The 26,970-nt window shown below is 40.6% G+C and overlaps 1 protein-coding gene across 1 annotated transcript; it reads right to left on the bottom strand.

Annotated features, from left to right (window-relative positions):
• LOC306821545 (gamma-aminobutyric acid receptor subunit rho-2-like) lies at window positions 1-26,909 on the bottom strand. Its single transcript, XM_079340055.1, has 9 exons — window positions 26,690-26,909; window positions 22,689-22,795; window positions 11,874-11,941; window positions 7,103-7,326; window positions 6,915-6,997; window positions 3,367-3,507; window positions 1,096-1,248; window positions 556-764; window positions 1-464 (listed from the first exon to the last, which is right to left on the bottom strand). Exons 1-9 carry the CDS (start codon window positions 26,809-26,811, stop codon window positions 147-149), a joined length of 1,425 nt encoding a protein of 474 aa, XP_079196181.1. The 5' UTR covers window positions 26,812-26,909; the 3' UTR covers window positions 1-146.
• Window positions 26,910-26,970: the final 61 nt, after the last annotated feature.

The following is a 26,970-nucleotide window of genomic DNA, read 5'->3' as shown; positions in this document are numbered from 1 at the left end:
ATGTGACTGTGGGGAATCTGAGCTTGTGACATAACTGTAAGGGAAAAAGAAGCTGCATATGTGGCCCAGTCTGCTGACCTCTGTGTACCTTTGAGATACTCTGCCAGGCGTCTCTGATATTCCAGTTTAAGCAGAACCGCACAGGCTCAGCAGTACACACACCAGTAGATGAGGTTAAACAGGATGTAGGATCCAGGGAAGATCATGCGTGAGTAAGTGTCGATAGCATGGGTGTTCTGGATGATCCTGAAGCCGCGGATCCCCTTCTTCTGCTTGTTCCCTGTGGGCTCATTGTCCAGGGAGAGATGCACCACCATCCGCTCCTGTTTTTCTGAAGCGTCCTCTGCTGCCATGGAGGCCCTCGTGTACCCAGCCAGGCTGTTGGCGTCCGCCTCGCTGTACGTCCCGTCGAGCATCATGGTCCTGGCGTGGGACATGCCGCAGGTGCAGGGGAGTGTCTGCGACTGGACACAAGGTAGGAAAGACATCAAGGTTGATTTATGAAAAGAGTATTTGGAGACATACCGTATGCTAATCCTGAAATGGTCTCCCTACCTGCTCTCGGGCTTTTTCTCTGAGCCTGCGGTCTTTTCCGTCTTTCATGGTCGTCAGGTAGTTGACAGCAGCGTATTCAAGCACAGACAGGAAGACAAAGACGAAACTGACCCACAGGTAAATGTCCACAGCTTTGATGTAAGAGACTCTGGGCATGGAGGCGTTCACTCCCGTGATGATGGTGGACATGGTGAGCACCGTGGTTATACCTGATGCACAGAGAAAAGACTCTTGGTCAATATACAGTATTTAGTAAAGGTTCATGATGATATCATTTCTGTCTGTCCTTTACACAAAAGGCATCTGAACTGGAAATATTGCCCCATGCAAGATGGATTCATACATTTGATTGAATTGAATGAGAGAGGAGCTCTCACACATTGACAATGAACCCTCACACAAACACGGTATGGCATTATACGGACTGTCGCACGCGTTTGTGTGCGCGCCTTGAGCTCCTATATGCGGCCCGTATTCTGCTTTGAATACACATCATATGCGGACAGACAGTGTTTTTATTGTGTGACTTCAAGTTCTGACCTAATGAGACTCTGGCTGGGACGGCCCTGCGGTCGATCCAGAAGGACACCCAGGACAACATGACCATCAGCGTGGCGGGGAAGTAGGTCTGCAGCAGGAAGAAGAAGATGTGACGCCGCAGAGTGAAGTTGATGTACAGACGGTTGTACCAGCCTGGAGACAGGGAAGAAATGTTTGCGGAATTATTTTACGGTACGCGTGGGAAATAAAACATAGGATTGTGAGCTGAGATGACACGGAATCAGGCGAAGTTATCAATTTATTTGAGCAGAAATGATAGAAATCTGGAGGGCATTTAAACCTGACAAAAACAACTCATCCAGAAGTTAATGGCAGAAGAATATTGTGAGGGGAAAACATTTGAAAAAAACAAAAAAAACCTTTTTTGTCTTATCATCATTGTAGTTTCAGACATTTCTCAGAGGAACACCTTTTCTCCAGGTACAGTTCTACTCTAAATATCTAAGAGAAAGTAACCATGGCGTCCTTGAGTGGCATTGTCTGCGTGCTCTGTGCATTGAGCTGAAAACTAGGACAGTGCTTCTGCAAAGACAAGATGCTACTGCGACAGAGAATTCATCTTTTAAAAAGTCTTTAAACCTTGTTGGGTAGTGGTACGGTTCAGGTTGTCACTGCTTTGAAATCCCTTCTAATACAGAGTCATTTTGTTTTGTAATTACCAACATGTAGGTTTAGATCTTTGTACCGGCTCGTTTGCTGCTTTTTCAAAGTGACGAGTCAAAGACACGCAAATGGAAATATAAAGTAGGCAAACATCAGCTGGATTTCTGTTTAATAATTATTCCAAACAAAAATGAATTCAAAGCGATGAACCATTAAAACTGCTCTTTGATCTCATCATTCATCTCTTCACGGAAAGTTTTTCAGCCGGTGCCATCACTGAAACGTTTGCAGTCCGTACTTCTCAGCTGATTTATTCCCTCAGTAAATGTTTCCCTAATCAGTGTGTGGTCTTAATCTTTAGTTTGAAGTCCTCTTCAATACAATATGATGTTTCTTTTGTTCATGATGATCCTATTTAAAATAGTCACTGAAGTACGGTCACAGTGGACTCATTTTTCAGCACCTGAAGTTGCTGCTTGGATTACAGTAATTAATGTGACTTTATTATGCCTTTGAGTTGGGCTAAAACACAGCTTGAGGAGTCTTCCATTCATAGTTTCTGTTAAGCACACTTTGGGGTTTAAGGCTACTTTTTGGTAAGGCAGATATATTTTCATTGCAGTGAATCTGGGATGAATCTTGCTATCTTAACTTCTGCCAGCATTAGCTCATAGCTCAGCCTCTGCTCACCACTCGCCTCTGCACAGCTCAAACCTCTTTGTCAAATATTCTCACTTTAAGCTCAAAAATAAAAACGAAGCCAAAAAAAAACCTCAAAGCTGAAAATCCTAATCCACAAACTAATGGTTGAAGTTATGATGGCTACATTTGCTGATAGAGTTTATGATCAGTATTCACTCTATTCTTCCATTTTTAGAAATCTGCTTTCTAATATATTTTTCTCTCTTTTAATCGTCTTTAAGTGCACATGTGAGGCGTTTCCTTTGTGCATTAAATATGTTATGTAAATGAACTTTCCTTGACAGTCTTGCCTCGCGGTTCTTTGACTTTCCTCTCTATGGTTCAACTCTGCCGATCTGATTACTTCTGACTCTGCAAAATGAGGGTCTGAATTACCCTTCAGCTTGCCTCGGGCTAGAGAGTCCCTGCTGATCACCCCGAGTTTTCTTTAACTTAGGGCTGCTTACACATAGATTTATGAAGAATATGCAATAAATTAGCAGAATATCAAGTTTAAAATGAATGGTATTAAAAGTAGATACAAGGCCCTTGATCAGTTCATATTGATGAAGATTAACATGAAGATCTTTCCCATTTCAATGGGCTTGAGCTTGCATAGCGCTGTACTAGTAGATGGTAGAGGCTGCTGTGTAAAGTGACCATCAGAACTAACTAACTTAATTCATGCAATTGCACACAGCGCTGACGAAGCAGTGGGAGCCAATCGGGGTTAAGTGTTTTGCCCAAGGACACGTCAGACATGGGTGGTCAAACCCCCAACCTTATAGTTGAGAGATGACTGACTGTACCCCGTTACAGTTAATTCTGATCACTAAATCAAAGTAGAATGATTTCACTGCCACAAAAGGAAACTGCCGTCTTTGTTGGCTCTGGAGTCCACTCGCCCAACATGACCAGTGAGTGATCAGGACTCATGATGAGTAAATATAACCCCTCTGTATCTACCTGTGCTGCTGTAGAAGGCCAGCCTGGAGGTGGTGTGAAACTTCTGGATGAGAAACTGAGACAGAGAAATCCTGTCGTCGGTGCTCAGAGACTCATCGCCGCTTTTCCAGTAAAGCATCAGGTCTTCATCCGTGTAAGCATCTGCAAGAAAGCATGCATGTAAGAAAAGAGACATACTGTCTGTAGTATCAGCTGCAGAAGTTCGATTTTTTTCTGACAAACAACACAAGCAGAAAGTACAGAAAATTCACATATAGCAACCTTGAATACTCACCAAATAATTATTAGCCAGCCACTAATGAAGGTTGACTTAAAAACAGTACCTCCTGAGAGACAATTCATTTTTATACACTGTAGTGGACATCTGTGTTTCTGTCTCTCATGCTATACATGTGACTCTATTAAGTTCTGTTGTTCTTTGGAGAAGACAACTGGAGCTTTAAAATGACATCACATGTGAGGGGGTGTGGCCTTGCTGAGTGATGTTTTTTAAGCACGTCTTTTATAATTAAAACTTTTGTAAAAATGTATTTTTTATGTTAGTGAGCGTCTTAGGAACATGTGAGTGAGTTTTCAGAACAAAGTTTATTTTAATACTAAAAACACACCATTTAAAAACGTCAGCACTTTGTACTTGTGTTTGTGTCTGATTAGTGGAGAGCTCTAGGCCAGAGGCAGAATGGATGCTTTATACAATCATTGGGGAAGACTCAGAAACAAGTCTGTCAGAAGATCAGAGTCCAAAGAAAGACAAAGAGTGAAGCTCATATAAAGACTCAGAACAGGTGAAGCAAGATCCAGAGTCAAGACAGATAATTTCTTTTAAGTCCCATGTTGCTAAAAGTGTGTTTTCCAGTATATTAAAAAAAAAAAAAGTAAAATCAGTCCAGGTAAAGTTCTCTGAATAATTCAAATGTTGAATCCTCAGAGAATTGCATTGAACAAAAAAACATTTGTTTGTTGGAATTTACTATTCAGAGCAGACTGGGCTGCAAGGCAGTGTTAGAGAGATAGAAAATGGAGAATTTGACGAGCTGGTGAATAATGGTGCTGCAGAAAAGGTATGAGAAAAATAATGGACTAAATATGGGAACCTGGAAACTAAAACTGCAAATGTTTTAAAGATAAATAAATAAGTGTTGCATAGGGCACCAGATGATGGTGCAGGTGACACCTCATGTGGCTCCCAGATCTTCGTCCACCTCACCTAGGTCTTCATCCAAGCTTTCACTCTCTGTCTCATTCTCTTTCTTTGGATCCATATCTTGTGAGAGTCCTATTAAACAGAATGCCTGCATGCAAGAGCAGAACCTGTGTGAGGTGCAGCAACTTAAACATGTTCCTCTGCGTCGCCAAACACCCGGGGCACTTCCTATTATACCATCTTCAGTCAAATGGGTAATGAAACAAATCCTTTTAGGAGTGTCCAATAAGTGTTCACGTATAAACAAAAGAATGTCAAAGTGAACTTCAGCTTATTTGTTGAGGTATTGTGCGATAGTGGACATTACCAGTGGTTTTTCCATTCCATTATGGGCCATGAAATGTTTGACGTTTAAGACCAATTAAATATGGTGACTTACTACATTCTAATGTCAAAAGAATAAAAGCAGAAACCCCCCCCCCCCCTGAAAATCCACATTAACAGTTGTTTTTGAATGTAGTATTGTAATGTAACTTTTTTTAAAATTATATTTTAGGGCTTTTCGGCCTTTATTGAGAGAGAGAGAGAGAGAGAGAGAGAGACAGTGGATAGTGCAGGAAATCGGGGAGAGAGAGAGGGGAATGACATGCGGGAAAGGGCCTCAGGCTGGAGACAAACCTGGGCCGCCTGTGTGAGGACTATAGCCTCGATACATGGTGACGCGTGCGCTGTCACTGCGCTACAGGCGCCCCATATTGTAATGTAACTTTAAATTAATTTTATATGTTAAAACTTGTCTTTAAAATGGGTCCCATGTTAGAACCTCAATGTCCCATTCTCCTCTACAGTGGACGTGTTATTTTTGGCTGCCCTAATGCTTAATTCATGCAACAAAATCCATCCAAAATCCAGTGTTATTATACAAGCCTCTAGCTCTCATGTTTTAAACCTGTTTCTTTTAAGAAGCAAAATAAAATAAAACATCTCATGCGATCCAAAGGAAATGTGGACATGTAATGACAGTGGATCAGTGATTTGAAAGGCAATGTGCAGATTTTTTAAAAAGTCTTTCAGAAGTCCCTCGGAGGGGTTTTCACTGGCAGCATCTCCACAGCAAATATTGATTAATCGAGCGACCACACTTTGAAAGAGTAATGAGAACGAGTAATTGAGGGCAAACATTTCTGATAAACACTGAAGCCAAAGATAAATATTTGAAAATGCTGGTGAGGGTAATTAACATGAGCATCCAGTGTTTCTGAAAACAGTAATAAAACAGTGAATAATTAAGCCATATCTCACGAGAGGGAATGATGTATTAAATATCAGCGCCGCTGCGATTCGGTCACGAGGCCGCTGACAGAGTGCCAAAGTTAATCTCAGTAGTGCTGATATTCAGAACGCTATGACTGAAGTGGGATCACGATTTTATACTAAAGTTTCACAAACAGCAACAAGAAGTGAAAGGCCTGTAACGACAGATGGCAGCGCCTCAATACAAAACCAAGGAATACATCGTTCACGTTTGAAATCATCAGAATAAATAAATAATGATCATACTGAAAGACCAAATGGTCTCTCACTCAGTATGTGCAGCGTTGACCTGTTTGATGGAGGCCCTGGTGTAACGCTTCAACAACACGTTGATGCAGTCAGATGAAGCTCAGCTACTCTCAGATTGATTAAAAAACCTTTGCACATCCGTTTCATAAGACACATGCTTAGGAGAGTAATGAGTGCATCAAAATTTAAAAAGATAAACTCCCACAAACTGTCTCTGACTTTGCAAACAAACGTTTATCAGCAACATGTTGGTACTAGACCTCGTCATTTGCCTGAAGGTCTCATACTGAAAGGAGGCCAATAAATGTTTGTTTGTAAGTTAGACAGTATTTAGGTGTTTATTTTTATAAAAGCATATGCGTCACTCTGCTCATGTCAAAAACAAAAATGACGGACATTTTCCCTCTTTTTTTATTTCATTTTAGTTACTTTTGTAAAAACACAATACACAGTTGTTATCGTCTTTTTGTTACTAATTTCTTTTCAGTTAGACCAGTTTGTTGACGATATTTCTTGTGAAAGTGTGTTGTGTTGTTTTCATGAATTTCTGTTACTTGAATTAAAATTGAGTAAAATAAAAATACATAAATCCTGCATGTTTTTAATAGAACCCATTTTTTTAAATGTTTTTTTTGTATTTTCTGTTTGTTGTTTTTTTTTTTTAACCCCAGTATTTGGAGCTCTCCGGGCCACCGTAACAATCAGTGTTTATAATCAGCGAGTTGCTGATTGAGATAAGGCTCCACAAAAACACTTGAGGGCTTAAATGATGAGGAGCTCATTATCTTCACTGTCTCCTCAGCCATACAGTGGAGTGTGTGTGCGACACACAAACACTCACAGCTCTCCAGCTCCAGCGTGCACGTCTGCGAGTCCAACGGGAAACGACTGAAATCCATGTTGCATGCAGCGGTGACTGTTACCCTGACGGATTAAAAACAGAGTGTGAATGTCAACAGTCAGGACAAATATCTGTGTGTGTGTGTGTGTGTGTGTGTGTGTGAGGGAGATGGGGGCTTCATGTCTCACCTCAGACTGTACAGGACATGACCATCAGGAAACACCCGCAGCATGATGTTGTCGGTTGTGGTGTCGTGGATGAACGACCTCTTGGAGTGGACGAAGAAGACGTCGGGCACCCAGATCTTCTTCACCAGGCGTCCGTCAAACGTCATGCTCTTGTTGGTGGTGCTGGGGAAAGCAAGCCGCTCGTCCTTCCAGTAGTGCCTCAGATACAGGGTCATGGTGAAGTCCTGGAGGGGGGGAGGAAGGGGGGGCATGTTAGATATAGAAACAGCATCTGGATTGACTCTCACTGCGAGCACTCCTGAACTCTGGTGGGATTACACGGCTGCAGATCCTGGATTATATGGATTCTTTATGACTGAATATACACGACGGCGGCAGAGAGGCGAGCTGAACATATGTTAACAGAGCACAGCGTCCATTAGTCCTAGATTACCTCCGTCTGCCCCCTTCCTCCTGTTTCCATGCTGGGAGGAGTGGGCCTGCAGACTGGCAGCCCCTCCTCTCCCCACTTATATAAGAGCAGATCAGTTTAGAATAATGGCTGAATCAACACATCACACTCTTGGCACCGATCATTAAAGACACTTTTATGGGTGTAAGAGGAGTTCAGGAGCACGTCTGTGTCTGCAGGGGATAATAACTGTAATGTGCTGTTAGTTTACTAATGAGAGGTGTTACCTTGCGCTGTTAATTCTCCAAATGTGTTATCATTTGTTGAAGGCTGACTACACACTTTACATAGGGCCAACTTTAGGCTCGATTTGCACCGTCCACAAGGCTTGTTGCAGCTGATTATTTGTCCAAATACTCGTCCAGTGTGGTGCTGTCAATACTATCATTTTACTGCTGCTGATTAAATCAGAGACTTGCCGATTAGAATTGTAACAATTCCAGATCAGGTTTCCCCTGAAAGAATATCTGCAGTAGCCAATGAGACACAACCAGATGCATACTTTTAATAGTCAACTATACAATGTATAAGTGGTGCCTATACTGTCTTCTCAGTCTGGATTTCAAATTCTTTTCTTGTTTTTTCATGTTTTTCGTTACAAAACAGAAGAAGCCATATTCTTCTTGTCCTCCATATTTGTTTTTCTTCTCAAGTCACGTTTGACAGGTTTCTGTAAGATCTTGTGTTTCTGAGCTCAGCACTGTGCCGTTGTTACTAAAACAAAAGGTGTGTGGTCTCGCGGCTGAATCGTCCAGTGTGTTCATTTGGAAGATTATAAAGTTTAACATTGTTTAAAACTGTCCTCATGTCTGTTTTTTTTTTTTTAATTGGTGAAGATTTTAAAAATCGTAGTGTGCAGTCAAGCATAGTAGCTGTTTAAAACACTGTGAATGTGATTATAAAAGCCAGAGGTTTAAACCAGCTTTGAATAAATATAATATAATATATATTCAAACCATCTGAGTCATCACTGTGACACTCAAGGAGTTTGAGTAGAATCGTTTTCCGAGTGTTTTCCCCAAGATATTTTATTTTATTTTTATTTTATTTTTTATTTTAAAATGAGAAAAACACCATCCTTTCACACACAGGTAGTTTGTAATAATTCTTCCTTTGATGGTTATGACATTATATCAATGTCTAAATGTCTAATATGTTAATCACAAGAGGAAACACTGAAATGAACACAATGTCATAGAAGGACAGTATTTTGGTCAGTTTGGAAGTTACAGAAGATGAACCTTACATTGTGTACAGTTTACGGCCTTCAGGTTTATTGTGGACAAACACCAGAACTTCCTGCTGATGTTATATAGAGGAGTTGATATCTGAATTTCTTGTATGACTATTAAAAGTTTACGAACAGTTACAGCAATTACTGTTAATGACAATTAAACGTTCAATTTATTAGCAGCAAAATGCACCTTTGAGGAAGTTAATGCATGCCAATTAAAGGAGCTTCATTTAGCAGCTGATGAGCTAATTTAAGGAAAGAGTTTAGATGGAAATTGCTGAGTAGATGACATTACAGTAAGTTCTCTGTCCTTATGACTGCATCCAATTATCAGATTCACAGACTTTGGATTTCTGTGTTCTGGCAGCTTCAACCCCAAATCCACCCAGTCCAGTAGGAGCACCATGTAGACTTACAAAGACTCTGGTCGGGGTGTTAGATCACACCAGTGTGCTGTTAATTACCCATTACCTCATTACAACACTGGCACACTGAGTTTTTCTAACTGGAGACAAAAGAAGGTTTTAATGAACATGTGACACAATAACTAACCTCTCTCCATTTTACAAAAGCATCTCCAACATTGATCCTAGTTTGAGCACCTTTCTGCTCAGGTAGAATCCGTTCTATCTAATCAGTTCTCTGGCAGAGAATTATCCAAACCGCAGAGTGGATTTCTCATAATTTGGGACTTTGTAGGCCGACTAGAGACACTTTAGTGTTAGAGAAACATGGTGAAGGGGATTTTGCATAATGTCTGACCTTTAAATAATCAAATAATGTAAAGACTTTGACAAGTAGGGAGTTTATTTAAAGATGACTCAACACATTTCAGGCTCTGTTTTCGAGTTGACTGGATAATCAAGTTTTCTTTGACGAGTAATAATTGAACATTATTTTCTTCATGGTTGTTTGGACTTTCACTTTGCATCAGGCCCGGTAAAAGGCTGAAAGTAAACATCACGATTTAGTGGAATTGAGACTATTAACGTTATATAACACAACAGTATGTCTCTCTGACATTTCTGGGGTAATGTACTCTTAGGATAAACTGCTAATGATCGTTCACGGTGCATTCACTTTAAAGTTTAGTTAAGGTGAGCTCGTTTGGCCCTCTGCAGGTGAGTGGATGTTGACCACTAATCACTAAATGGCATTTTAGCCAAATGTTCAGCAGAAGTCAATTTGTCCCATTATCTATCACATTTTTTTTATTTTGTTTTATAGGCTGTCATATGTTCTGTCACTTGTTTATTTTGTTTTTAAATTACTGGAGAAATTCTTGTTTTCTTACCTGCATGTGTTTTTTAAATCTAATTTTAAGAAGAGAGGGAGACAGCAAGAGGTCCGATCATGGTCAGATCAGACAGGGGTATCTGAGGCAGAAGTTTTTGATGTCACTGTCTGCAGTTTGGTCAAGGTTGTTCTGTCAGCCATTTTGGCCAAATAAACAGGGAAGCGCAGGTTTGATCCCTGGAGGGGAAACGCTACAAACACAGGTGACGGTGGGATTTGAACCAGGACCCCACACAATTTATTGATCGACATATGTTCATAAAGACTTTGATTTCAACGTTTATTTTAATCTTTTCTTTCCACTGTCCTGATGCTTTTTAAGTGTCTAGTGTGAAGCGCTTTGAATTGCCTTGTTGTTGAAATGTGTTCTATAAATAAACTTGCCTAGCCTAAAGTCAAAGTGTGTATTGACGTGTGAGACACACAGGCATTATTTCAGATTTGGATCTTTTCCTAAACCCCCTTCCTTGTCCTTGAAAACCTTGTATTTGCATAACCCTTAAATGATACAGTCAAAGATAATTTGCTGTGTCACTGTTGAGTATGCTGCAGCTTTGTGACATGACATAATGTCATTAAGAGGAGCCGCGGTCTGACATCATTATTTATTTCACCGCTCTCTGTTCAAAAACAATTAAATGCACGACGCTGAGATCCAAATTAAGAGTAATCCTCGCTCGTCCTTCAAACCAGAGCTTACTCGACATCAGGACGACAGTTTTTTGGAACCAATTTTTGCTTCCAGACCAGAAGGTTAATTTAATTACATTACTCAACATGCATCAGTCTGACTTTGAACAAATAAAAAACATCCCACCGATGAGCTTTTATAACCAGGCGCTGGTTATCCAACTGAAAACAACAGCTTCATTACAACAACTAACAAAGTCCTTCCCAAATACAGGACCCCTCTAACAACAGAGCTTCACATCACCACTGTCTAACAAGGAGGACTATTTTTCATCTATATATTTATCTGGTCTGTCTAATTATTATCATGATTGGACTAGTTAGCATTGGTCGATCCTGAAGCAGTGAAACAGGATGTAATGGTTGTGTCATAATCCTCCTGCAACATGATTGAAGTCCGTCCACTTCAAGTCCTTTAGTGCCTAAAATATACAAAAAGAGGCTTTAAATTATAAAAAAAAAAAAAAAAAAAAGCAAAATTCCCTTTAATGAAGATTGTTTTTTTTGGATCATTAGCTGCCACGTCTCGGCTTCTTCTCCATGTGTTGAAGCAGTCTGAGCTCATTTGTTAAAGCCAGCAGCTTTGAACTCAATCTGTCACAGATTTGCTGGTCAAATTCAGCCCAGTATCATAATCCAGTGGAACAGTTGTGTTAATAACAACATGATCTTTCTACTCCTTCTTTAATCTCATTCATTTCAGTTTGAGTCTGAGCTTTCAGATCTGATTGAATATTAAGTTCAATTGATTCCAGTAATCCTCTCTGAATACATCCAGACTAAGTCTACTTTAATGACTTATTTACACTCTGCGGTTATTTCATGTTAGAAAGCAGCTCAACAATCTAAAGTTAGCACGATACCAAAATATGAAACTTAAAATATGATTCTGGTAACATTCAAACCTTATGGATACCTGTTTTAATACCATGGTAACAGATGAAGAAGTCCTTGGCAATATTGAGCCCTAACTATGGTACCTTTAATGTAGACTGATTTGTTTTGGCAAAGAGTAAGTGTTGAGCACTTTGACATCTTAATAACACTCGTATACACTGGACCATGTTTGGCACATACTGTGTGTCATTGAGGCTACTCACCATGTCCACCTCTGATATGCTGTCCAGACTCTCCACCTGCACGTCCACTCCCACAGGAACAGCTGGACCTGCAGACAGACAGCAAGCAGACGGATGACAGTCTACAGAAACATACTTCAACCATGAACTCGTTCAGGTGGATGACAGTCAGTTTGTTCATACATGATGTTGAAGATTTGGACCCAAGACTAAAAGTAGAAGAACATTTTAAAGTGCAGTGCTGAACCTCCTAAAACTGTATATACACAGGTTTACAATGATACTGTGGATATGTGAAAAACCTTAGAAAATAACTCATAAAATAATAAATGGTAAATGGACTTGAACTTGTAAAGCACTTTACTATAGTCTCCTGACTTCACAAAGCACTTTTACACTGCAGGTCACATCTACCCATTCACACACTGATGGCAGAGACTGCTGTGTAACGAGTCCATCAGATTTAACTAATCCATTCATACGCCACCTACCAAGCAGTGGGAGCAACTCGTGGCCCAATGTTGCTGCAGGAGGTGGGGATCAAACCCCCAACCTTCCAGTTAAGAGGCATCCGACTCTACCACTGATAGATTTCTATCAATGACACTTTAAATAATCACAACCTTTGATCAGTAAATGCACACGACTCTCGACGACAAAGTGTCCATGCAGCACTTAAAGTGCATCATGCCACGTGTCACATTCACCCTTTTACTTGCACATTCTTACACACTGATGTCAGATGATGCTGTGAAACGAATCAGACTGACCAGCGGGACGTAATCTCACCACAGTCACACAAACTGAGGCGTTGCATTCAGGAGCTGTTTGGGCTTCAGTATCTTGCCCAAAGACTCTTCAGCTCAGGACTGAAAGGGCTGTTAGACATCTGGCTGTGGAGAAAATTGATAGCCTGCAAATGTTTGCTTTTAAAGTAGCTTCTTCAACATAACACCACCCTGCAGTGAGAAGCATTACGCTGCAGTTTTAACATGTTTTCACACATGCTCTCGAGGCCGCCCCTCAGCTGACTGTCCACATATGGACCTCACAGCAGAAGACTTTCCCTCAAGGGAAAAAGGAATGGTCTTAGAAGGTCATATGCCCTCAAGATTGGTCGCGAGATGCCGACCATAAAAATAAATAACATTTCAAACCATTTAAAATTTTATATTTTTACAAAAAGCATTTTTCTGCTACGAAGCTCCTCATCTCCTTTCTTCTGCTGTGTGTGTGTACGTGTGTGGGCTGTGGGTTATGTTATCCTCTGAACATTTTGGATTTTTTTTTACATTACCTATATGTGTAATACAGTCAAGTTTGTTAAATAGCTCCTACGTTGTTGTTCTTCATTTTAAACTCATGTTCAGTGTCTTTGAGAACCTGAAAAGCGCTTTAGAAATAAAATGTTGATGATTCATTTGAACATATTCACAGTCTCAATGCCCATGTATGAAAGGACAAACTGAATAGATAATGAAGCCAATCAAAGGTCGTTTCTGTCCCGTCAAATAAACTACTTGCCCGTTGTGACTTGAATTTTTCAACTTGAAGTGAAGATTTGCCAGGAAAAATACCAAAAATACCAAAAATACCAATCAAGTTGAACTCACCAAAATGTGTGAAAAAACAGAGTGAAAGAAGACGGTCAAATGATGGTGGCCAATGTGTGAAACTCATTATAAAAATACAGTTAAGACGATTAGAGGTGATGATCAAACTGCTTCACATCTTGTTTTATCATCTTCTACTCAAATTAAGAACAGTTCAGGACGAGATATGCAAAGATAATGTGAGATCTGGAATTAAAACAGTTATTGTGCGTATCCCTGTCTTTATCCTGCTCAACTTCCTGTACACATCTATGTTTATGATTCAATCAGTGTGGTGTAGCATTAAGGAGAAGTGATTTAAGGTTCCACTGCATTACGAACGCCTCCTGGTATCTGTTTCATTAATCCAACATCACCCTCTTTATGTTTGTGTATTAAAGTGACATTGGCGGCTGTAGTATTGTTAATCTGAGCAGCAGAGAGGGTGCCAGCCTTACGTAACGGGTGGCACAACAAAGCTGCTACCTGGAAGAGAGAGGGAGAGGGGGTATTTACTCGACCCCGGTCCAGCTGTCGTCAGTGGACTCCCTGCTCTTACTCACACCATATGTCCCACATCACGTGCCAGACTCTGTAATCCCCGAGCTCTGACGAGGACTTGTTGCCTCACCGGGTTCAACACCAGACACCTGCTGGGAAAAGCACCCGGACCAGCGGGGCTAATAGAGCCGGACGGGTCTGCAGCCAGAACCAGAACCAGATCTGGACTGCTCCGATAGGACATATCAATATATAGCTGTGTATCTTTTTAAATTACAATGTACAGCAGCCTGTTGTGTGTGCTTTAGAGTGAGGCTGAAGTGAAGACGTTTGTGTGTGCAAGACAATCATGCACATAAAAAACATGTGTGGCTTTTGCCGGAAGATCTCCTTTTTTGCTATTTTAGGCCGACAGCATCAGCGAATTATTCCACTACAGTGATTATCAGATGAGACCCACAAATGCGTCACTGAAATGCTCCACTTCACAATGCTGTTGGTCTTTTGTAGCCCTCAGTATCACATCTGAGTGCTTTAACATAACAAGAACAGTTCATATATTTTATTCATTTGTACAGCACTTTTCAAAAAATGGTTACGAAGGGCTTCTCAAGAGCAGTGTGAAGAGATTAAAGAAGATTATAACAATAATAATTCAATACAGAAAATCAAAGAAACAATCATAATCATAAATAGCTTTGACTTTGTTCTATTGTAAAATGTCATGTATGTTGTATGAGAGTCAGGAATGGAAGAGGACATAAAATAAAGACTATTCTGGTTTTCACACTTGCGCCTGATATTTGCAGGTGAAGCTGTATGTGTGGACGTGAGCGTTTTTTCTGCAGCAAGTAAGAGTGAGCTGAGAATGTCGCAGAATATTCTCCAGAGCATTCACTGCGAGTGCTTTGCTCGTAATTTGCTGCTGCATTATGTTTCCTTTTTGTCAGTATTTTCCTCTCCACTCTATTGTTGACGTTATGACTCTGTTGATCTACACTCAGCATCGATAATAAGGCAAATATTCTCATGACAGCGCTCCCTTCTGACAGGGTTAGTCATACTGTGAGGTGAATGTGAACAGCCAGGTCAGGAGAATATCTGGAGCAGTCCCCCTGAAATTCCCAAGATATTTTCAGTGCATACGTGAAAACAGCTTAATTGTCTCTTTAAGACGAGTTAAAAGGAGATATTTTTTAGTTGAAGATTTTTTTTTATTGTTCATACAAAACATAATGAAATGTCAACTTGACCTTCAAATTACAATAATTCCCCCCCGGCTCTTCCTTAACTCAACTGTAAACATACAGTGTGTACAATCCGCTGCTTGGTGGCTCTCAATCTAAACAATAACAAAAGATGAGGTCGAGGCTTGTGGCGTATCCTGGGAGTAAAAATAACTATCTCCGTGTTGAATCAATACAAACCGACCTGAGAAAGACAATATGTGTATTTTAAGTGACTTTTTTTTAAATCATAGCAGCACATTCAGCGACAGAGTAGCAGCTGATAATAGTAGCTAGCGCTAGCTTACGACGCGGTCTTTGATTAAACATCAGCTGTTTGCTTGGCAACATTTTGTGTCTATTATGGTGGCGTGCATGTGACGTAAGTATTCGACTAGAAAATAATATGTATAATATATAATGCAAAAATATATAACATGGATTTAGTCAATTTTTAATTTAAGTTTGATATTTTAATGTAAACCATAGCATGCAATTCTACATACTGTACCTTTAAGACAGAAGCCAGTTCATCATTAAAGCTAGCGCGACTCTTAATATCAAATTATTCTAAAGACCGGAATACATCCGTTGGGATCAAATATGGGACGTTAGTGAAAGACAGAATATAATTCCAAAGTCGACTCTTGCAGAAAGTAATATTTATGAAAAATAATGATATATGTGGGGGGCATGGAATTGATCGATTTATGAACTAAAACTGGCATTAAAAGAAATATACAATGGGCAAACTAGCTATCATATATTTAGGGCCCTTATACAGTGTCATGCATTTTGCCTTCCCTCCATGCACCTTCATACACTGATGGCTGTGCCACTTGGGATCAGTGTGGGGTTTAGAGTCTTGCTTAAGGACACATCAACACAAAACCACAGGATCTGGGGGTCAAGGTTCAGCCTTTCTCTTAATCTGTCTATAAGCAGATATCTATGTACAAGTGCAGATATCAATCCATGCTGGGATGTATTTTTTTATTACAATAGAATTTTGGATGCAAGTAGAAAGAGACTTTTTCAATTGTACCAGTTGTTTCTGTATGTCAAACTTTTTACGTCACAGATCCTTTCCACTTAGAAATGATCAGAGCCAGAGAATACAGGCATCTTTCATTTTCTTGCCTCCAATAGCCCTTAAGGATTGCATTACAGCCATTATTGCCATGTTGGACTGCAGTCTGAAACAATTTACTGAAGTAACTCAAAAACCTTTTGATTGTCCACTCCTGCAGGAGTTGAGAAATTACCCTGAAACTTCATTTAGGCAATACCCAGAGAGTTACTTATCCATACTTACTGTAAGAGAGAAATACAGAAGTGTGTTGTCTGCCTAAAAAGAGACACAAAAATTCTTCAGTGTTTTTCCTGTAAACTTTTACCTACAAACCTGCATGCACACAGCACTGAGTGTTGACGCACAGGGGAGTGCACACTGTGAGTTTAAATATAAAAAACAAGCTGTTTATGAGCACAGAAAGCTGCAGAACAAGCACACCGATAGTTAAAGCTCCACTAAACCCCTGCCGCTTTATTTAACTCCACGTCTTACAATGAAAAACAGAGTTATTGTCCAGGCAGAGAGAAAAGAAACAAAAGCACATAATCCATACACAGCCTGACATAAAAGCAAACATTTTATTAAGCACGTTCAGGGATTTATTCAGCTACTGAATATTTTATCAGCCTAATTATTTGAGTTCCGGTGTTTATGGACTTTCATTTCCCACGCTGCATGAAAGTTAGTAAAGTCTTTAATTAAGAAAGTTTCAAGTTACATTGAAAATATACACAAACTAAGTTTTGTAGAAGGACTCTTAGTTTGATGTGCGCTAAAGAATATTAAATTAGAAAGTCCTAAACCTGAAATTGGACATTAGGGGAATATTTCACTGATGGAAGCAGTTTTTTAGGGGTTTTTGCAGGTACTTTGAAAAATCTGCAAGTTTAACCTCGTCTCTTTACTGCTTTATGCTAATCTAATGAACTTCTGAGCAGGCATACCGCCAAAAAAGAAAGACAGAAAATAAAAATCATGAGGCAAAGGGCCAGTTCCCAACCATTAGGGATAAATGTGCCGCCCCCCCCCCCCCCCCCCCCCCCCCCCCCCCCCCCCCCCCCCCCCCCCCTCCTGCCTGCCTGCAGGTTGTGTCGCTCTGCAGAGAGACCTGCAGGATATTGATTTTCTTTTACAAAAGTGTAAACCAGCCAACTGTAGAACATTAAAGTACCGGTTAACTGCTGGTCGTGCCGCAGAGCTGTGGACTGGAAATACTTTAATTTATCATCGTAGTGGTGTGTTGGGGGTATATTACCACCTTTGTTTGCTGCATTAAAGCAGGATCACCTTATTGTAAAGCTGATTAAACAAAGTGTGTGACGTTTTAGTTTAAATTTTAAGTCAGCTGTGCAGGGGTAAATGTTTGTTTCTGCAGCTGGCATGCTTTCAGGTGAAGCGTTTTCTCTGTGTTGGCTGCTGTCAGAGTTGATGATGATTCAAAACTTTAAATCTGGCATCCTGACGTCACCGTGGCAACAGAGTTGTTAGAACACGACTTTAGCAAGCATTGATTATGGGGGGGAAACTGTAAAGGAGGAACTGTATCTACATCTGTTTGTTTTTCTAACACTTCTCTTTATTTTAAGCTGCCAAACCTGCTTCATTCAGCCACATGATGAGAACACAGCAGGTGGGTGGATAACGGAGCCTGCAGCTAAAGAAAGGAGACATTGTTAGAAGAGTTGGAGAGCAGGGAGCATCCAAAAGCAAAGCTGCAACCTGCTGCTGCTGCTGCTGATTCAACAAGCACAACAACAACGCCTGATGGCAGCTGCTCACAGTCTGAACCTTCATACACCTGGATGAAAAAGGACCAGGAAGTTAAGGATTTCACTCAGAGATCATGCACCTTTAAAAGTGTTGTGGTTGTGTGTGACAGGACAGAATATGAACAGAGGAGGGTATAAAGCTTCAGATTAAATATTTAACTAGTTTAACTTGCACTTAGATATAAGGATGCACTCACACGAGGCAATCCTTAATGTGCTCAAGCATGCGTCACCCCTAAAGTCCAGTTTGTTTGACTAGTGTGAGTGATCCAATCCATGCTCGGGTTCATGCATGAGCACAAGCACGTGAGAACACAACAAGGACATTTTTCAATATTTTATGGCTGTAGCTGATTAAAATGACTTAAAATAAGCCACACAGTCATTAAAGTACCTGTCATGTTGTCTGTGTTGTTCTCCGATGTACGGACGCAGACTCAACAGTCTTTTTCTTTCTTTTCTTTTTGAACGAGTCTAACTGTGTTGTAAACTAAAGGACACTTAAGTATTATGTAAAGTCATGCATGTGTTGTATAACGACCTTATGTACGAGAGGTAACTGTGCTCGGACCCGCTTAGTCCTGGAGCAGTGTGAGTGCACGCCAGCGGAGATGGAGAAGGGGGACAATCACGCCAAAGCAAAGTGAGTGTGTGCCCTTAGAAAAACAGTCTCCTTTATTGTAACAAGATTAAGTGAATGTGCTTTTCTGACTATAAATGCCATCATTTTTATTGTAACATAGACGTGTGTCTTATGTTGAACTTATGTAGAACAGATTCAATAACAATTTGACACTTTATGTAGCAGACGCTTTTATCTAAAGCACCAAAAACAAAAGAAGGTAAATACAACACAAGCAAGGATCTCGAAAAGAGATAACAATGTCAGTAAGTGCAAACGAACAGCATTAAGTCTGATCAGACGCAGGTGCTGACAGGAAGAGACCAGAAAGCACAACATCGACATTAAAACCATCCTAATAATCGCCATCATGGTCATCATCAACATCACTGAGGCTGTGGGTGTTCAAAAAGAGCTTGAGCTTTTTCTTAAAGGTGCAAACGGACTCTGTGGATCAAATGGAGTTTGTTGATGTATTTCACCACTGGGGGGCGACAGAGAAGAGTCTAGTTAGAGACCCTATTATGAAGGTTGGATCGGCCTTTCATAGACATGGGTGACATAGTTTAGCAAAGGAGGAGCTGTTTTTGTCTTGAATTCGGAGGTGAGCAGCAGGATTTGAAATTTGATGCGAGCAGTAACTTTTGCTTTATCAGTATATGCCAACGAGCAAAGATGTGCAATGCTGGCACACCTGATACATTAGTTACAGAATATCAATGTTTTTTAGATAATCTTGTAAAATATTGATAAGAAAAAAGAAAAGAGTTGCTTGACTGAAATATTGTAGGTTTACTGTTTTGTATTAGAAGCATGGCTCATGGTTTTCAAACTGTGAATCATCATTTTTCACAGTAAATAAAAATAAGCAGTTTAAAAATGTGTTTCTGCAGTCTGTATTTTCTACAAACAGCTAGTGTATAAAGTATATAAACATTAGCTGTGACTAACTGTACAGCACCAGAGCGCGCATCAATGCACAGAGGCTGTCATCCACAGGAGGTCGCGGCCCGGGTTTGATGTTGTTTATTCCTCTCTCTCCACGGTTTCTGACTCAATCCAATGTCCTGTCTCTACAATAAAGGCTGGAAAAGCCCCCTAAACATGACATGTGGGTGAAAGATCTTATCTCTGTAAAAAATGAGATGGATGAAGTGAGGAATCTTAAATTTGTCTCAATTAGTATTTTCATTATACATAGTTTTGTTTTGAATTCTGCTGGAATAAAAATACTCAAATCCCCCAAACAGACCTTATCATACAGCAGAATATTGTTTCAGATTCAAATTCAAGAAAGCCAAATGTCTGCAAATTACAGCTCAACTCTATTCTTCTATCCAGTCACATTCTCACAGATTGCATTGTCCTGTGCTGTATAGTGTCTCCTCATGTGCCCAGAGCAGGCGGAGATAAAGACTGTATCATTTCCACCTCACGGTGCTGGACGGCTCGGCTCCTGTGTTTGTGGATTAGCAGCTGCTGCAGACAGATCCAGCACAGAGGAAGTGTTTATGGAAGGTTCCTAAGAATGAAGCAGGTGAAACGAGGAGAAAACAAGCGGCCTCTTTAATGCAAATGTGACTAATGCATGATGGGTCTAAACCCGAGGCAGACAGGGAGGAGGAGCTTTATAAATAGAAGCACGCAGGAAATATGATGACAACTATTTGGTCCAAACAAGCGTCTTCTTCCCCTCAGCTTCCTGTTTGATTTGTGAGGCTGCAGCAGGGGACCAATGTGAGCAGTGCAGGTGCTCAAAGTAAGATGACATGACACGTCATCAACTCTCACAGCTCCTCATGCAAACCGGTGAAAACAGGAACATGATCCACTGAAGAACCAGGAGGATCTTTGCTAAAAAAAAACAACAACTTTGGGATCATAACAATGTGATTTTGACTGTCCGTACTGTCAGGATTTGTCTGATGATGACTCAGAAATGTTCTCAAACACCCCTAACAGCATTGTTCTCGATATGGTTTCCCGAATGTGTAAGAGGTTTTCATTAGTAACACTGCAGCCTCTGCCAGCAAGAACCAGAGCATCTGCTGCACTCACACTTCCTCCTCCGATACATGAACACGCCACAATCTCGCCCACAGCAGCAGGGTGTTTACACGAGTCAGCTTCTTTTGATGTTTGACTAAGACCATCCCATTCTTCTTCTTCTCCTTCTTCTTCTGCTGCTGCAGGAGGCGTCTGCAGCGACAAACAAAAGCTGCCAAACGACAGAGACAAAAGTGATCCTCAGTGGGATCCTCGCCTCCATCTGTGTCTGCTGCTGCAGTCTCAGAGGAGCATGAAATGCACCATGGGACGTTTCATTTAGCTCGCCACCTCCTCCTGTGTTCAAACTGCGCCCCATTTATGCTAAACACCAGAGGATGGAACTCTTTAGTCCAACAAATAAGCTTCTTGTTTTTAATTGTCTCATGAAAGTCACAGCAGCAGTGCCACAGGCCTGACAGTCGACGTGTGAAGGAAAGACACAAAATAAATTACATTGAAATTCTGCTGCTAGCTGAGGACTTTTTACTGAGCAATGCCAGAACTGTTTTCATTGGTGGGAAATACATCAGACTCCACTGACAAGAAATAGCAGCAATACAGAAGTTACTGTTTTATTGCCTCCATTGATCAGCTCATTTATGTTGTGCAAACAGCTGTTATAATGGGTCCAAGAAACCATTTAAAACAAACACACACAGTTTGTTAACTTGTTGTCTGACAGATAAATTCTCACATACGACAATCATGCATCATGATGTCGTTATTTTAGCCTCCTTTCAGTCAGATTATTGTAATAACATCTGTTTAATTTGGGTTCATAGCGCTGAAGAACGACAGGCTAAAAGAACAGAAGTTAGTGTCCATCAGAGGAATCTGATGGACACTAACTTGTAATTTTTAACATTTCTGTTTTTGAGCCTGCAGCATTTGCTGAGGTGCTGCTCGTCTACAGGCAAGGCTGGGAACTGTTTGGGGCTCCAGACCAGCAGGGCGTCCCTGAGCGCTCATGAAGCATCAATAATGCATTATTGGTATGAAAACCAACATTTGTCAATGTCAATAAAGAAAAATGAAAAGGAACGATAGGAGTCTATAGGAGAAAAGAAAAGAAAGGGGTAGGGACAACGGCAGACATTATGGTGATAAATACAAGTTGTAGGGCCCCAACACACTCTATAATCACCACTGGCCGTTTAGTCTGTCAGCTAACTCTGGTGCGCTTTGTTGGATAGTCTGTTTGGTTTGGCGTGGTGTGACTATTCGTGGTTTGAATGTGGTTGTCTGTTGGCGATCTCAAATAGTTTTGTCGATCAGGTTAAAGTTAGCATTGCTAACAACAACGGCCTTCAATCCTCCTTGTAGGTTACCGTACACATGCCTCTGCCTTGTGTGGTTACACTTCACTCTCGTCGACATGCCAGGTTAACCTGACACAGCCAAGATATAACTTTATCTTCTTTATATATTTTAAAATGCTGCTAAACTGAACCACAAAGCTGTAACCACGAGAGGTCAATGGCCACAGTTAACAGGCTCTGGTGCACTTAACAAAGTGCAGTGTGAACCAAACCAAATAAAAAATACAACAATGTTAAAGCTGTAACACTGAATCCACTGGATGGTTGGTATATGTGAAAGCAACCAAAAAAAACATATTTTAGAGGACAGACTTTGATCTTGTTCTTGGCTCATATTGCAGCCATTACAGCCTGTTAGTCAATTACATACAGCATGAGACTTGACAACATGCTGCACAGAGTGTTTAACACTCGGTGTAATTGATTGAAATAATTCTTCTTCTCCGTCTTTCACCATGTTTTCTTTTCCATCTTCTTCAGGTTTGCAAGTGGAGTGGAAGAGTGCACAGGTGGGATAAATAAACCTGTTTCTGCTCTGTCAGTGAGTGTGCTATCAACATTTACTTCACGCTCAGGTTCAACAAAGGGTGAACTGAAACTAATCCTGTGGGTGTGTCACACCCGTCAGAAGACAGATACACAAACACACCATCACGGACGACACACGGCTCTCAGGTTTTTACCTGCGAAGGCCGGCCTCATGGTGAAGTCGTGTTCGTCGATGCGCAGGAGGTGACTGGTCTTCAGCTTTCGGGTTTTAGTTCCATCTGATACCTTCTTGGACAGAGGGCTGCAGACAGACAACAGAGAGCAGAGGTTTTAATCCTTCCACACATTATGAGATAACAAAGCAAGATTGAATAGGATGACTTTAAAACTCGGTTAACAAGTTGCGTTTTTCATGCGTGGTTTCAGCAGATACCTTTATTTTTTGAGGTTAAACACAAAAAACACCTGCTTCGTAAAAAGGACAGATTTCAGTAATGTGAAGATATTTATGTGGAAAAACTTACTTAGAGTTACAACAGCAACTTATCTGATTGAAGATGAGCAGATTTATGATGGTGCCTCCCATCTGCTGAATGATTTCAGCAGATGGAGCAGAGAACTTATCCATAAGAAGAAAAGCTAAATGCACATGTGCAGAACTTCAACAAAAATAAAAGGAATGTGGGCGTTTGGTCAGATAAACGACTCGTAGATTTGCCTTTAATTGAAGCATAGAGAAAGTTATTGACATTCTCATCAGGAGATCTAACCACCTGATGTGTTAATGATTTGTTGGTATGTCTTCATGTTAGAAACTGGTGCGAGCCCAAGAAAGAAGGTCTGCATTAGAAAAGACTCTAAAAGAAAGTATTTAACGGCGTGACTCAGCAGACCAAACTTTGCTAACATAAAAGGTCCGGTCAGAGATTTTACACTGTGTCCGAGTCGGTTCACTCATGTTGAATTATCACAGATGGAAATTACTCTATCACTCAGAGGAAAATAAAATAAACAAATATTAAAACAACAAGCTCAACTAATCATCTCTTCTTCACAAATAAAAGACCAAACACTGAAAACATTAGCACAATCTGTAATCTTTTATCAGAGCTGTTCTTGAATAGTATAAACCACATGATGAAACTGAGTGGTGAGTGACAGCGGAGAGGAAATGGAAAGCATTTCCTTAAAATTGTTCAATTATATCTGCACTCGTCAACCCTCTACATGTACCTTTTTGAAAGACAAATACAGACTTCTGCATGGAGAGAGAGAGAGAGAGAGAGAGAGAGAGAGAGAGAGAGAGAGAGATTTAGCTGCTCTCATTTAAAAAAAATCAAGCTGTAACCTCTGGTATTGGAAATTAATTGGATTTAAAAGTGTAAAAAACTGCAGTTCCTCGAGCATCCTCTTGAGGCTCGCTCTACAAGCCACAGAATCCCCTTTAGTTCCCATATTAAAATGTACATTTTTACAGCAGCAATAAACACGTTTACAGCCTGGTATGAAAAACAGTTTGGTCTCTAAAGCTCATTTCTATTTGAGTGCACACTGCATAAGGGAACATTTTATATTACTCATCAGTTTTTAATTTATTAAGGTTAAGAGTTATGCAGATTAGTCATGTGACATAATAATTCCACTTTGACCGACAGGTTGGTGCTTAGCCGACCTCACTTTGCTTCAACCCTGATTTGACTTCTGTCAGCTTTTGTTGTTTCCAACATTTGGAAGATGCTAGCTGGTCACAAACTTAGATGAGCATGTTTCAGCGACCCAAGATATTCATTCTGCCTGCCTCAGCTCCAAACGATTTGCCTTCTTCTCGATTGGCCAGAAGTTAGGTGGGGTCAGCGGTTCTGAGGTGGCGACCACCTTCGTTCATCTTCACTGCTCCTCTTTAGACGTCAGTGAGACTGACGACTCGTTTCCACTTATGTACGTGTATGTGGATAAAGCCTCCTAGTGTCCATTGCAAGGAAGTACATTTCTTTAAGAAGAAGAAGAAGTTACACTTTATTAATCCCACGAGGGGAAATTCGGTTTTTTTACACTCTGTCTAATGACACACACATAGGCCGAGATACACACTCATGCACAAACAGGGTTCCAGTGACATGCATTAATGGAGAGGTCTCAGAGTGAGGGGGCTGCCCACAGCGAGCGCTCCAGAGCAGTTTTTTTTTTTGGGGTTCGGTGCCTTGCTCAGGGGCACCTCGGCAGTGCTCAGGAAATCGACTGGCACCTCTCCAGCTACCAGACCAATTTCCGAACTTGGTCCGTGCCGGGACTTGAACCGGCGACCCTCCGGTTCCCAACCCAAGTCCCTACAGACTGAGCTACTGCCGCCCATAACCTGATATACCTGAAGTCATGGGGGCTGGGGCAAGTTTGATCCTTCTTTTTATTATCCAGTAGTTTGGGGTGTGTTTTTGGAGAATATGAAATACATGTATTTTGTTTAAAATCAGTTCACAGTCAATATCAGCAGCTGAATCAAAGGAAAGTCGCCTGTTAGCTAGTTAGCAGAATGTTAGCTCCCTAAAATCCACTGCAAAAGCTCAGTTTAATTAATGTTTTTGAGGCACACTCTTGACCAGAATAGAGGGGAGGAGTTTTGCAGGCTCGTCGGACATCACAAAGAATATCCAAAGAAATAAATGGACTAATGGTTGACTCATGGAAGACGTCATGGTCAGAAAACACAGAGCTGGTTATAGTGTCGCTCTCTGTGCTTCTTTCTAGATTGACAATTTGAGAGACTGGAAATAAATCATGAGATGCAGAATCATACATCATGATTCTGACAAAACATGTTGTAGTTTCCAGAAACAAGACAACTGAATACCATTGAAAATGCAAATCTTTAACTGTAACTTAATTTTGATCAATGTTGTTTCTATCAAAGCCTGATGAGAACCACGATGTATGTGTGTATGTATGTATGTAAGTGTGTGTGAGTGTGTGTATGTGTATGCATGTGTGTATGTGTGTATGTGTGTGTATGTGTGTATGTGTGTGTATGCATGTGTGTATGTGTGTATGTGTGTGTATGCATGTGTGTATGTGTGTATGTGTGTGTATGCATGTATGTATGAGTGCGTGTCTGTGTGTATTTATGTATGTAGGTGTGTGAGTGTATGTGTGTGTGCGTGCATGTGTGTATGTATGTATGTGTGTAGAAATTAGGTATGAGAGGTTTGGCTAATACATTACATTTAGTCATTTTTTTTGCCTTTGCTCCTCCTAATACAAACTGAACAGGTGGCGTTGAACAGGCTGAATGATTTCTCTCTGTGTGTGATTTTTTATTAAAGGTGATGGATGTTTTGCAGATTTAGACAACAGGAAACGTATCTTTAAAGCAGCTGCTTCTTTAGGACATATACATTCTGCTCAGAAGTGTTTTGCTGTATTCATATTCTGTGAACAGTCTTCAGCTGGGATTTTGACTAACAACTAACTAACTAAAAATATTATTTCTTCTTTACAGTCCTCTAAAAAGCTGTTATTCCAGTTTAAGATGCAATCTGAAACGGTCAACTTATCTTTCTGAAAGTGTATGAGCAAATAAAAAAAGATTAAAAAAGAAAATGAATTGAACAATAAGTCCAGGCTTTCCCTGCAGGATAAATCCATGCTACATAATGAGAACAGAAGCTGCTGCAGAGTTTGATCCTGTTTGAAGTGTGACTGTCAGTGAGGAGAAACAGCCACACATCAGGATTAAAGGGAAGAATTATTGGCCTCTCTGAGTGAAGTCTTCATAAAGAATTCACCTGAAACAACATTATTCACTGTGTTCATCACAGGGATTTTCTCCTCTGATGTAAACACAAATAAGTTTTCTGGAGGGAGATGGGTCTGTTCGGTACATTCACAAAATAAAAACCAAATACCACACTTACCGATATATCTAGAAGGTAAAGAAATGTTAGAGGGTTCAGAGTTAGCCGGGATTGGAAGTAAATGTTGAGATTCTGATTTTTCTTGGTAATGAAGAGGAGATAGCGGTCGGTGTTCGTTGGTCTGTTGCACACAGTTGTGCGTACATTTTTCAGAGTAACGATGAAGAAAGAGCTATGGACTTTCCTGTTGATTTTCTGTCCAGCTGTGATTTTAGATGGCCCTGTACATCTTTTAATAAATCGCTTAATAAATAAATATTTACAAAACAAAGATTGTCGCTACTTACGTCCCCGGTTTGTGCGTCTCCGCCGGAGCAGACCAGCGCTTTTTCCTACTTCTGTGTTTCCTGCACTCCCCGATCAGGACCAGGCACAAGATCAGGAGCACAAACCTTGCGTAACAGGGCATAATAATGAGTTTAAAAGTTCCACAGCGAGTTGATCAGTGCCGCTCTGGGTCTGTGCTCGGTGCGCCGTACCATCGTCCTGTCAGCGGAGAAGGAGTGCGGGGAGTCTGGGAACTGTGAGGAGGATGAGAAGTGCGGGAGAAGAGGAAGAGAGAGAGAGA

The sequence above is a fragment of the Symphodus melops genome (assembly GCF_947650265.1).
Source record: "Symphodus melops genome assembly, chromosome: 1".
In the NCBI taxonomy this organism is placed as follows: domain Eukaryota; kingdom Metazoa; phylum Chordata; class Actinopteri; order Labriformes; family Labridae; genus Symphodus; species Symphodus melops.
Note: the sequence above shows the minus strand (reverse complement) of the source record. Positions and strands in the feature narration are given on the sequence as shown.